The following is a 13767-nucleotide window of genomic DNA, read 5'->3' on the forward strand; positions in this document are numbered from 1 at the left end:
CCTCAAGAACCAGGTTTAGTGACATGACTGTGGCTTGTTTGTTTTTCAGGCTGCTTTATTTCACGTGGCACCTTGCATTCAGCTCAAGAGATGAAAACCTAGCTCCTCTAAAATTTGACCCTGTTCTCCTGCGATCACGAGCTCCGCCTCCCAAAACGGTGGGAGCTGAGCCAGGGAAGAGCCCGGTGCTGGCACACCAGCATCCCGCCGCGAGAAACCCCCAGTACAGCTGGGAAAGCTCCGCGGTGCCTTTTGCGCTCCCCAGCTAGCAGGACTGGGTGGTAGGAGGCTTTTTTTGGCTCTTCTTGATGGATTTACATCCCCACCTGGGCTACGTAAATACTGTTAATGACAGCACGTCCCTCCGCAGGGTTAGGAAATACAGAGGGTTGGAAACCTGGATGGAGGTGGGGAAGCCCCCAGGAACGCTGAGGTCCGCAGTACCCTTGGCCAAAGCATCCGTAAAATGGGACCAGCGCAGCTCCCTGGCAATTCATAAAAGCACCAAATCCTGCAGATTTGGGTAAGAAGGTGACAACCACAGCGTCACCTTCAGGAGACAGGAGCCTCCCGGGTGCCAGCACTGGGCGATGACACCCATCACAGGTTTGGATATATTACGGGTTGGTAATTTGTATTTAAGAGTGTCGGTAAGAGTGCCCTCACCCTTCCCAAAGCCCAAACCTGACACCTGGGGTAGATGCCTTTCGTTGCAGCAGGCTAAATGAAGTGAAGTGCAGTTTCGTGGCAGCTACCCCTATTCGGTCTCACCCAGCTCATGGAATATTGCTGAAATTTAGCTGGGACCATTTCCAAGAATTACCTCTTGCGATTTATGCTCTGCTTGGAGTTTCCCTTCTCAGCTCCCAGTGCTCCAGCCACGCTCACCCACGCTGGGACTTTTCTTCAGCTCAGAGAGCTGTCCACGGCTTCTCCTCCCAACCTTCCACTTTGACTATTAGCACTCAAACGCTTCATTTTCTCCAAGAAATAAACTCACTCTTTCTTACTAAGCCTCCATTACAATGTTGGAGGAAAACTGCCCGTTCCAGCTATGTTCACCTGTCCTAAGGATGTGAAACCGGTGCTCACAAAGAAATTCCCCACCAAAACAAATGGGAATTCAGGTATAAAGATGACATCAGCTCTGCCTTGGCTGACATCAGCTACACCTTGGCCTCGTGCGCACAATGCAATACGATAAGCCCAGGGCTATGGTCCATGTACCAGCCCGGCTTCCCCGGGCACAGGGTGCTCCAGCAGCCCACTCCAAGGGTATGTTTGGAAGAACAAGATGCACTGAGAAGTGTCGCCCTCCCGGCTCTCCCCGGGTAGCCGGAGCACCCCGCCGGGACCCTCGGGTGGCTTGGGTGCACACAGGACCTCCTGAGCTGAGGGCAGAGCCCCGGCAGGGGACGGGCTCCCCTTGCACTCAGCTCTCCCAAGGCCGGGAGAGCATCCAAGCAGCGGCAGAGCAGACATCGATTTAAGAGCGTCAACACTCAGTTAATACTTACCAGGACTGCTCTGCCACTCAAATTGGCTTTTGGAGCTGGGGAAGACGAGCACGCCGGGATGGCTCATCCGTCCCTCGGCTCAGCGACAGCCCACGCCTGGCGGGGCCGGCACCAGAGTGGCCGAGCCCTGTTGATCCCTCGGCACCGGAACAAATGTTGTACAACCGGAGGGAAACACCACCATTCATCTCCCAGCAAACGCTTTCAAACATCACTCAACACCTCTCCAGCGGAGGAGACCAATATTTTTTTTCCTGGCTGAGTGCTCACTTTTTTTTTTTTCTTTTTTTATTCCAGTCTCAGCAATCCCCCCCCAGTCCTCCACTCCCCCCGAAAGAAAACAAACCCGAAAGCACAGAGTGTGCCTTGCAAAAGTCCCGGCTCTGGCCTCCCGCCGCGAAGGGGCACGCGGTGGTCCCGGCAGCCAGCCTGCCTCAGCCCGGCACTGCTTGTTGACATACGCGGCGCAGTATATTTCTTTAAACAAAGGAGCCTATGCATTCAATGCATTGTTGCGAGAGGGTTTGTTTTCAAAGCCTGACCCCAAATCTGAACTCCGTGGATCCTGCGTTTCTCAAGATCAAACGCGAGAAAACGTGACCAATGCAAACAAGAAATAAACCTTGATAATTATAGCCATGTGCTGGGGCGGCTATTGTTTAGTGCAGACTAGTACCCGCTTTAGCATAAACATAAACCTATTTTTAAAGGGATGCCTGACCGGCTTACAACGTTACTCCCCATTTTGCCCTCCAAACCCCCTCTTTGAAACAAACCCACCTTCCCGAGAACAGAGGGGAGATTTAAGAGTAGAGCCAAAAGGCTAACCGATGTGCTGGTGTTGGAGTGGGGAGCGGGTGCTCGTCCCCCCGACCTGCTCCCTTGCTGGCGGGGGACGAGGGGGACCCTGGGGTCTGGCTGTTGCTTGCAGCCAGCAGGAGCAGACTGACGTTGGAGGACAAACAGACAGCACCGGTCTTTTCAGGAAGGCCATATCACTTAGCGCTTGGAAAGGAGCTACAATATTTTCCTGATTATGTTTGCACGCAAACGAGCGCCGCGGGGAAATTATGCAACCCTGAGCGGGGAGGGGTGGGAGCGAGCGAGGAAGGGCTGGAGGGGGGCCCCACGCTGCACCCCGCTGCCCTTGGCCCCAGACAGTGCAGCTGCAGTCCCCAGGGTACCGCACTCCCCGCAGCAGATGGGCTCCATCACCACCACCTCGCCCCTCCGCCACCAGAGCCCCTGCACCACAACCTCCGAACGCAGAGGCAGCACTCAGCCAGCGTCTCACACAGCGCAGGGGTTATTAATGGCCTGTTCATTAAGTGCCCGGACCAAAATGCATATATTCGTCACCTAGGCAATTTAATTACCGAGCCCGGGTTCACCTCGCACACCCACACGCCCTTCTTTTTTCGAGGCCTCTGTGCGGTCACTGCCATAAATAAATAGATTGCAGGAGCAGGAGGCAGATGCTGACTCCTACAGCCTCCGTCTTGGGCATGGAGCCTTTAAACCACCAGAACTTGCAGTATTTAATTTCTTTTGTTACCGCTTCTACCTTTAGAGCTCTGCCTTAGGCTTTCTAGATACGATCACAGGGTGCAGGAAACAGAGAGCTACGCGATGAGCTTCCTGGGGATCACACGCACACACGCACCCTCCTACAGCCCATCAATCACCCTAATTACAACCGGCCACACTTCTGCAGCTCTCTGTGGCACTCCGTTACTGCCCATAATTACACGATCGCATTGTTTCTCCGGTAACAGTATCTGAGAGCTAATTGTGATCTGTAGATGCGGTCCATCTCGTAATGGCTTTCATCCTGATGCGCGCATTGCCGTGATCACCAGTCACGTATCAGCTGAGCGGAGGGAACACAGGCAACACCAGTCCCCAGAATAAGACTTTAAGGTCCTCGCGTGCCCCCCAGCACTGCCTGTCTCTGCAGCACACTTCCACTTTGGTTTCTGACTGCTACCCACGTGCCGTCCAGAGCCAGGACACCACCGCAAGCAGGTTCCCTCAATGCCAAGCGCTTCTCTCTACCCGCCAGATAAAAGCAAGGTGGGCCATAAGCGTCGATCATGGCGATGGATATGATCTTCTCGAGGAGGACACCAAGACCTGGGACAAGGCTGGGTGTCCCGACATCAGCATCCGTCACGGACCCGCTGGGACAGCCACCCCGCCAGGCTGGTGTCCCTCTGCCACATCTACTTAAACAGTGGTGTCTTTGCAGCGAGAAGCGTCCCTTTTCTCCCCATTAACAGTACACAGTCATGATCCCGGCCGAGCCTGTAGGTCCTACCAAACCACACAACCGGGTGCAGCTGGCGGGTCTTGCTATTAACAGATGTTAGCTACTCGAGACCCCGCACCGCCCTGGGTGCGACCGTGCGGGCAGCGCTGCCAGACCTGCCCTGCGTAGCCTTTCCCGCTGAATGGGCACGACTCGGAGGAAGGCTGTTGGCGAGGCAGATGCTCTCCTGCAGCAACCCCTGAGCGCAAGCCGGCGGGTAAGGCGGACAGAGGTACGCCTTGAAAAACCCGCAACAAAATAACAATAATAATAAAAATAAAGGGGGTGGCTCACACACACACACCAGCTGATTCACCAGCGTTGCTCTCCTTACTCTAAAACACACCAGGCAGGACAAGCTAAGGGCACGCTTTTCAGATTAATTACTTTTAATTGAGTACATAGGAGCTTAGAAAAACACGATGCTGTTCGAGATAAATATAGCCACGGCCGCAAGGATGGAGGGGGCAGGGAGCAATCGCGGTTCAACGCATCCGAGCGGGAGCTTGCGGCCCCGCCGCCGCCCCGGTGCGCTCCGGGAGGCAGAGCCGGCCGGGCCGCCGCACCCCCGCTCCCCCCGGCCCAGGCAGCCCCGCTTCTGCGAGCCCCGGGCACCCCCTCCTCACCCAGCCCGGGCCCCCGGGGAGGAACCGGGGAGCCCGTACCTGTTTTGAACTCCAACGCGGGGTCCTTCTTCCCCTCGCCCAGGTCGCTCTGCAGCATCATGTAGAGGATCCCGAAGGAGTTGTGGATGCCGAAGATGGAGCCGTTGCACCAGGCGGCGGCGAAGACCACCACCCAGCCGAAGCCGCCCTCGGGGGGCTGGAAGGGCGCGGCGGCCCCGCTCGGCCCCCGCTCGGCCCCGGCCCCGGCCCGCGGCTCGCCCTCGCCCGCCGCCGCCGCCGGTCCCTTCTCGCCGCGCTGCGCCATCGCGGCCGCGCTCCGGCCGCCGCCCGCCGCCCGACTGCCCCGCAGCCGGTCCCACATGCCCGCCGGCCCCCCCGGCCGCCCGCCCCCTCCTGCCGCAGCCTCACTCCCCGCCTCCCCCCCTCCTCCGCCGCCTCCATCCTCCTCCTCCTCCTCCATCGCGCCGCTCGGCCCCCGGGTCCCTACCTGCGGCACCCCCCCCACCCCACCCCCCCCTACCGCCGCCGTCCCCCCCCCCCCCCCCCGGGCCCGCCCAGCCGCGGGCAGCGCTCCCCCCGACGTCGACCGCTCCCGCCGCCCGCCACCGGGGCTTAAAGGCGGCCCCGGGCCCGGCCGCGGCCCCGCATCGCCCGCCGGGCCGCCGCGCCGCCCCCGCCGCCGCCGCATCCTGCGGCGGGCGCAGCCCCGGGGCGGGCCGCCGCCAGCACCGCCCCCGCGGGGCCCGGCCGGGGAGCGGGGGCCGCCCGCTGCCCCCCGGACCCCCCGGAGCCCCCCGGCCGCGGCGGCGGGGGCGGCCCGCGGGGGGGGGGGGGAAGCTGCCCGGCGGGGGAGCGCGGCTCCCGCTCCCCTCTGCCCCGGCCGAGGTAAACGGAGCACCTGGAGCAGGCCGAGCAGGTGGCTAAAAGCAGCCCCGGCGAGAGGATTTATTTCATTTCATGCTGGGTTTGCCGGTGGGATTTTTGGCTCGCTGGCACCCCCCGCCCCAAAAAATTTGGAGGGCGTTTCTGTAACACCGGCCCAGATCTACGCCAGCTCCTGCTGCGGGGCGGCGAGGCGAGGAGCTCGATCCCAGCAGCGGGATGGTCCCCAGGGCCGTGGGTTGCCCCACGTCGCCTTGTCACTGGGGTTGGCCGAGCAGGACGGCCGGGCTAGCGGTGGCGATACAAACCCAGTGGGGAGCTGCTCTCCCACGTCCGTCGTTGTTTTGCAATAAGCTCTGCCTTTTCTCTTCTTTCAATAAATAATTACAAACCCACCAATACATTAAAGCCTGTCTTTTCACACGCTGAAGGTATTTACACTTTAATATATGCCAAGTCTAAGTTATTATTCTTTCTTTACCCTAATGGCTGTGTCAGTGTCAGATTCCTATCAGAGTAAAATAATACATCCCAACCTCACGCTGCTCTTTCTTTACCTCCAGGGGTATTAATTACAAACGCCTGGCGAGGCGGCAGGGCAGGGCGCGGAGCCGGCAGGGAGGCGGCGAGCAGGGCCGCACTGCCAGCACCGTCTCCCGGCTTCTCCCGCCGCTGGAGAGCAGCACCCGGTGACGGGCAGGCGGGCTGCGGGTGGGAAGGCGTTGGCCCGCATGCTGCGGCCCACCGGGCTTCGTAAAGACCCTCTGGGACATTGCTACAGCCAGCAAAACCTCTCCTCGGCCTGCCTGCCTGCTCCTGACTGCAAATTGCTGCCAGCCCCAGGACTACTCCATCGCCATCTGCTTCCTCCCACCCAGGGGATGAGCAGTGGTTCTCCCTGGCTCTGAGCAGCCTGCGTGTGCGTTGGCGAGACCCGAGCTGGAGGGGCGCGACGGTGGGAGATGTCACCTCCTCCCCTCGCCTTCCCGCTTCGCAGCCGTGCCGATCGAGGAACCCAAATCCCCCCGACCCGGTGGGGTGCCTGGCGGTAACGCCGCACTCGGGTCAGCCTCGCTGCTGGAGGAACTGCGTTTTTATTCCCTTCCTCTCTGGTGGAGTCTCCTCCCCGGATCCCCATCTCCACAGCATGGCCGGGGGAGGCTTGGGAGATTTGGGAGCATCTTCCACTGCCCTCTGCCGACACAAGGAGCTGCAGCGCTGGATTTTAATAACCATTTTGCCATCGGGCTGGCTGAGGTTGCTGGCCTGCTGATTTTATTTTGTTAAACCCCAGCAATCTGACAGGGAAAGGGTTTGGGGTACCCCAGGCTGTGTGCAGGAGAGCTGCCCCCCAAAATGCTAATTCCCTGCAGCAGCAGCAGCAGAGCCGGGGCTGGATTAAAAACAGCAGAGAGAGGTGGGAAAGCCCTTTGCCATAGAATGCACCATCTCACAGAGACTTCTCTCTGGAGCTGCAGAAGGCTCTCACAGGGTGGGAAACGGCAGGGGTTAATATTACTTGGGTGGACCTTGGGCTGGACAGCAAACCCACTGAGCAGCATCCCTCCTGGATGCTGGCTGCACGGTGCCTTGACGGAGCATTTTCTGGTGCCGCCTGTGCCGGGCATTGCTGCAGCTTGCTGGGCTGGCCTGGACAATGCTGAGGGGACAGGGGGGTAAAATCACAGATGGAGGCTGAATTAAGGAGGGTCTAAAGGGCTGGGCTGGTTCTGCTGGTGGAGGCTTCAACCAGGAGGGAGCTGTGGCCTGGAAAGTTCTAGCAGCATTGGGCAGAGACAGCTCTGCTCGCTGGTCTAAATAAAAGACCAGCTTTTATTTAGACTGGAGCATCACACCCAGTGTTTGCAGCTCTGTAATCACAAGCTGAATGAAATGAGAAAAAACCAAAGATAAAGCTGCTTTTCCTTGGTTGCACTCGATGATAAAATACCCTTCTGTGCCTGCGGCACGGCTTTCCTCAAAACCCCCAGCCTGCTGGCTCGGTAGGGGATGCAGTGGATGGCTGCAGCCAAGCTGGACTCTCCAGGACCTGCATCCAACGCCCCTGGAGAGCTGGCAGGCAGTGCCTCGTGTCGTGGCCGACAGGCCACCAGATGCCTGGGCAAAGCGTGGCTGTCAGCAGCTCGTTGCTTGTCTCCAAAACATGGTGACAGAGCCTCTGCCAAAGGAATTGGCAGCTACAAAATGTGTGTATTTGGTTTTGCAGAAGGGGAACAGGGACCGAATGGAAGTATTTCACACAAACACCTTGGGAAGCGTCACGGCGGGATGTGGCCTTGGTGGAGAATACAAATTCCTGGCGGCTTTGCAACCCTGCTTTGTTTTGGCAGGCATTGCACAGCAGCATGGCCCGGCACGGGCACACGTAGGGCTGTTCCTGAGCAAGCCTTGAGCACAAACCGTTGCTGACAGTGTCTGGTGCTTGGCTGAAAGCGCCAGGAAAACAACTCCGGTAGCAAGCAGCTCCCGGCAGACACATTTGTGTGCTGGCCACGACCCCTACCCCGCATGCCTGTCATTAGCAACGCTTTTCAGATTTCAGCGGTAGTTAAGACAGCTGTTACATCTGGCCCGACAAAGACAGCAAATACATTCTCCCAGAGGAATAAACAACTCGGAGGCAGCCTTGAAGGGACATGGCAGCAGTCACTCACTGGCAAGGATGCTGGGACACAGGGTCTGGCACCCAAGGCTTGTCACGGTGAGAAGGCAGCGGGACTACCAGGGCTCACAATGCTGCCGGAGCTGCCTTCAAAGCAAAGCAACCCCGACGGCGGGCAGCCGGGGCCACGGGCAGCACAGCAGGGCTGCCGCCTGTTTACACCCAGCCTTGGCAAAACGCACGCTGTAGCATCCTTTCTCTTCCTGACCTTCCCAATATTCAGGATTGAAATATTAGAGGTAGAATTTTTCACCTCGTTAGGAAGATTAAAGTCAATTCAACTTTGTGTGGCTGAAAAATGAGGCAACTTAAAAGCGCTGGTGTGAGCAGTGGGTTTTCAGGGCATCGTGTGCCATCGAGCTCCGCATTTGACTTCGTTTTAGTGGTAGAAATTGCAGCACTGTGTTCACCCCAGCAGCGGCAGGCTGGGTGGGGAATGCGGTCAGACTCATCCACAGCCACTGCCCTGTCTGATTTACCGTGCAGCTGAGCAAAAACGCTATTTCTGGCCCAAACAGAGCAAAGAGATGGCTCTCTCTCAAATTAAAGGGCTTCTGGAGTGGTTTAGCTGCCCATTCACCTTCACCATCCAGGTGAAGAGGTGTGAAGGGTTCTTTCTGAGAGTGCTTCACTGGTTTTGCATCTTTCCTTTGAAATAGGAGCTACAAGGGCAAGTTCCTGTGGGGAAGTGGAAGCTCTTGGCTGGAGCCACCAGCCCTAATCACCATCCAGCCGCCAGTGGCTGCCCCGGCTCCACCGCGTAACCCCGCAGGACCTCGGCAAGAGGTGCCAGAGATGCTCTGCTGACGGGAAGAGCTCAAGCCAGCGCACAAAGGAGGCAAAGATCCAGCTGTAAATTAATATTTTATAGAACACCAAGAAAAATCAGAGAGGCTAATTACAGCGATAATCATCGCGGCCTGGAGGCATTTCCATGGAAGTCAGGAATTACCCAGGATTACCTCACCCCTTGCAGCAGCCTGCGCGGGAGGCGAACGCGTGCAGTGGTGGCGGCACGGCACCCAGCACCTCCTCCTGCGCCGGCTGGGGGTCTGCGACCCAAACCGAAGAGCAGCCGGGTTTTGGCAGCCTCCCAGCATCCGACTCCAGATACACGGCTCTTGGTTTGTTTGGAGTCGAGCGGGATGGAGGGTTGGAGTTGTGGGGTTTTTGGCTGGGTGCTTAGCCCAGCGCCGCTGTGCCAGTGTGTGCCTGTTTGTCCCCAGTGCCACTGATGAGGGAGCCATTGTTGACTCCAATTAGCTTAAAACCCCAAGGTGTTCAGGGCATTGGCAGCTAGCAGAGAAGTTCGTGGATGTACCCCCAGGATCAGTCGTTCCCATGGTTCTTTAATTAGTGGTGGTAAGTGATAATTGTATAGTTTATCCAGGGACAGAGAATTCCCCATCAGCTCCTCAGTTTGGAGGCTGGGGGACAGATTCCAGCCCCAGCACAGCATGACGTTGGCCCCGCGCTCTTTGCGGCAAGCCCGGAGCATCTCCACGAGTCGTGTGGCCAGGAGGGCTGCCTGCTCCTGCCCCATGGCCCAGAGCAAAGCCAGCACAAACACCTCCAGGGCGAGCTGCTCTGGGAGCAGAGGAGCATCAGTGCAGCTGGTTCATACAGCTGACCTTGAGTAGGGGGGCACTGACTGCTGGTCTAAGACCCAACCTGCGAGTGGGACAGGAAAAAAGCTTGGGTGAAAACCCTATGCCTGCTGTGCACAGAGCTGGGAAGAGCCCGGGCAGAGGCTGGCCCTAGGCTGAGGGGGTTGCTTGGTTCCACGGGTGCTGCTGCCTGCCTGCACCCTGCCCGAACCACATGGCAGCACCCCTGGCACCAGCAGAGACACCAGGCACAGGGCATCCCCTCCCACAGCTCCAGGGCGGGCACAGAAAGGGACGCTCCTAATCTGTAGAGTTAGTAAAGAGGCAGAGAAGATCAGCGAGAACCTCTTGTCGACAGACTGCCTGCCAAAATGTCCCCTAGCACATAGACTGGCCACCACCTGAGGCTGTGGTGAGACGGTGAAGGTCCCCCATGCACGGGAGCGGAGCTGATGCTCCCTGGCTCTCCATCTATCTGCGACAGGAGCAGCATGCTGCCTTTCCCTGCCTGTCGCAGGGACCAGATGGCCAAGCTGCACGGGGCACACTGGGCATGCTGCCTGCTCGCTACCCGCGTCCTCCCAGCTCAGGCATGCGCGGGTGCGGCGAGCATGCTCGCCCGGGCGGTACGGGAGGTGGTCTGGGGCTCCTGGGGCTGAGGCCTGAGGTGGTTGTGACAGCCACTGGATTTCATCTGGCAGCTTGCAGGTTCATGACGTGCTGACCTGCTCCTGCCAGCCCCGGCAGCACAAAGAGCCCCGGAGCTGCTCTGGGCAAGGGCTGGAGGTGACCAACGGCTCCAGGCAGGGTAGGGCAGCTCTTGGCTCTGACACAACGGGCCATGGCAGAGGGGCTGCTCACACCTCCTGGCTGAAGGCGAGTCCTCCAAATCCCTGTCCCTGCAACAAGCTGGTGCTGACATAGGCTGTGTCAGTCCTGGGAGGAACATCAGCCTGTCTTGCCCCGACCGGCTGCATTTCTGGCTCTGTTAGGGTCAGAGAAAACTTTTACTTCATTATTGGAGATGAAAACACCTCAGGCAGCACCAGCTCATGCAGCAGCACAGGGACAGCACAGCTGGCCAAAAAAGTCCAGGCTGAATCTGAAGCAGCTGGCCTGAGTGGCTGAGCTACCCCAGCTGCTCAAGGAGGGACCCCAGGGACACCCACAAGTGGGGTTGGCTTAAGGGTGCAGCAGCCGGGGCTGGCAGGGGCTGCGGCCCTGCTTGAGCACCCTGGGAATGTCAGAGCTGCCCTTAACACCACTGCCTGCAAAAGAGATGGGTGCTGGGATGGCACGTAGCCTCATGCCAGACCCCTAGGTCCAGCCTAGCGAGTTAGGAGGGGATAGCAGCCGTCCCTTTTGGGATGCAGTTGCCACGCATCCGTTCTTGTTTTCTCTTCTTGGCGAGGACCAGGAGCAGTTGTAGCAGCGCTCAGGCCTGGGGGTGCAGCAGTCTGATGTGCTGGGGAATAGGGAGTTTAGCCCTGCTGCCTCCACGGTCCTCGCTGTGGTGCCTTCCTTACAAACACGGCTTAATCCATCCCTGGAGTGCTCTGTTTTAAAAAAAAAAAAAAAAAAATCAAAGCGTGAGTCATCCCACTCCAAACCTCAAACCACGTCACAGATCATCCCTCGCTCTGCTAAAGTTCTCCCTCTTCCCCCACATGCCTCTGTGGAAGGGGAAAGGGGATGCAAAGACAGTTTCCCACATCCCAGCTCCTCGCACAGCTAAAAAACCTGTCTTGCCTGGCTCGCTCTGCCCTCTAGTAGTGGCTGGATTTACAGCAATGTGCTGTTTCTATGTGGTGTCTTGCTCTGCTGCACCACTAACATCCAGTCCGGGGGTGCCCCTTGGCTTCCCTGGCTGGGCAGCGGCACGGGGAGGGGGTAGGGGGTCACCAGAGCCTGCCCTGGCTCTGCCGGCACCCCTGGCATGGCCACGCAGCTGGCACGGGCAGAGCTGTACAATTTTCCCACAGTCCCAGCCCCTGAGCAAGTCATTCGTGTCCCTCCTTGGCCAGCCTGGAAAATCCCTGCTGGTCACTGGGGCGGGAGCATGGACAGAGCCCCCACAAGGGTTTGCGTGGGCTGGAGTGGGCTGAGAGGGGCAGAGCCCTGAGGTGGCGTCGTTTCTAGACACCCAGGCTTGGGTTCTGTTAGCTCCGACTGAAGGCTTTGACCTGGTCTGAGACCAATGGCACCCATGGCTCTGGAAAGGGGGGGGGCTCTTTTGGAGGGAGCTGCATCAGACCTCCAGCCCCTCTGCCAGAGACCCCCAAACGATGAGATGAAGCTCTTGCAAGCATTCGCACCAAATGGCATCTCAGCATGGTCCAGCGCTAGGTCTGGGGCATGACTAAGTTGAGGACCGAAAATTCTCAGGCAATAGCAGTCGGTAACGGTGGTGAGCTGGGGAGGATGAGGGTTTGCCTGCTCCAGCCCTTGGGGCCAGGTCATCACCCTCGCGTGGTCCTGCCTGCGAGCTGGGACCGCCAGCAGACCCAAGGACATCACAGGGCTCAGGGGAAGCACGAAGGAGGTGGTGGCGATGCCAAAACTGGAGAAGACAACATACAAACCCCTTCCCCTTCGTACCGGAGCATCCTTTCAGCTCTTGATCTTGCCAGCTGAAGGATTTCCATCCGGATGGTCTAAGCCCTCGGGTTATGGCAAGTCCAGGTTGCAAAATTATGGAAAATTAGGTATTTATAAAAAAAACCACCCCAAAGTTATGAGGGAGGGAGCTTGGGGCCGCACGCCCGGCCCCGCACACCGGGGCCGCCCGTGCGGAGCGGGGCGGAGCGGGGCGGAGGCGGTACATGCGCCGTGCGCGCACTGCGGAGCGGCGCGGAGAGGCGCGGAGCGGCCGCCGCAGCCCTGCACAGCCCCGCGGGGAGACCCCCCCCCCGCCCCCCCAAAGCCGGCGGAGGTGAGCGGGGGAGGGATGCGGGAATGACGCGGCACCGGGGTAGTGGGGGTCGTGTGTCCCCCCCGCAGTCCATGCGTGAGCTTGCGGGGAGGGGGGGACACACCATCGCGGGGCATCGGGGAGGCGTTTTGCAGCCTTTTTATTGGGGTCCCCCGTGGCTTTGCATCCTTTGCGGGGGGGCATCCTTGCATGGAAAGGGTCCCCCACCGCTTTGCATCCTTGCGGGGGCGGGGGGGTCCGGGCCGCTTTGCATCCAAGCATGGTGTAGGGGGGTCTCCACCGCTTTGCATCCTTGCATGAGGGGGTCCGAACCACTTTGCACCCCTGTATTGCAGGGTTGTCCCCCATAGCTTTGCATCCCAGCATGGAGAAGGGGGTGCGGGTCGCTTTGCATCCTTGCATGGGGAGGGGGTTGTCCGAGTTGCTTTACATCCTTGGCTGGGGGGGGGTCCCTCGTCACTTTGCACCTATTCGTCGCGGCGAGTGGGGGAGGACGCGGGAACCTCCACCGTTTTACACCTTTGCACGGAGGAGGGGGAGTCAGGCTGCTTTCCACCTTCTCATCAGGGGTGGGGGGGGATTGCCAGACCAGTTCGCACATTTGCATCACGGTGCTCTGGGCCTCTTTGCATCCTTGCATGGTGGGGGGGGCATTGCTTTGCATCTTGATTGGGGGAATCCTAGCAGCTTTACAAGCTTGCAAGCGAGGGAGGGGCGGGTCAGGCCTCTTTGCACCCTTGCATGGCAGGGGGGTGCTGTCACTTTGCATTCTTGCACGGAGACGGGGGTACCAGGCTGCTTTGCACCCTTGCCTTGGAGTGGGGAAGGCATCACTTCACATCCTTGCATCTGGGGGAGGGAGGATCCATCACTGCTTTTCATTTTTACATCATTGTGGAGGATAAGCTGAGCCCGCGGTCGCCTGCGCAGGGAGAGGCACCTATAGCCAGCACAGGGCAGGGCTTGTCACCCCCCTGGCTGGGGAATGGGGGGGCTGGGAAAGCAGAGGGGACAGGGCCAAGCAGGGCAGAAGCCTGGGGGCACCTGCCATGCATGGTCCCCACACCGAAGCTGGGGCCCTCCCTGGGGTTTGGAGCCCCCCCAGTGGCCTCCCAGCCCAGGTGACCCCCACAGGCAGGCACAACCCCCCCAAAGGGTGCAGAGCCAGGGCCTCCATGCTCAGTGATTCAGCTACTTGCAGGGACCTTTAAT

The 13767-nt window shown here is 59.2% G+C and overlaps 1 protein-coding gene across 1 annotated transcript in view; it reads right to left on the reverse strand.

Moving 5' to 3' along the window:
* The window catches only part of SLC16A2 (solute carrier family 16 member 2), a 40378-nt gene extending 35433 nt beyond the window's left edge, over positions 1-4945 (reverse strand). The window contains exon 1 of the mRNA XM_064463411.1: positions 4491-4945. Coding sequence (XP_064319481.1) covers positions 4491-4911 — 421 coding nt within the window. The 5' untranslated portion in view covers positions 4912-4945. The remainder of the gene's footprint in view (positions 1-4490) is intronic.
* Positions 4946-13767: the final 8822 nt, after the last annotated feature.

The sequence above is a fragment of the Phalacrocorax carbo genome, chromosome 11 (assembly GCF_963921805.1).
Source record: "Phalacrocorax carbo chromosome 11, bPhaCar2.1, whole genome shotgun sequence".
Taxonomy (NCBI): Eukaryota; Metazoa; Chordata; class Aves; order Suliformes; family Phalacrocoracidae; genus Phalacrocorax; species Phalacrocorax carbo.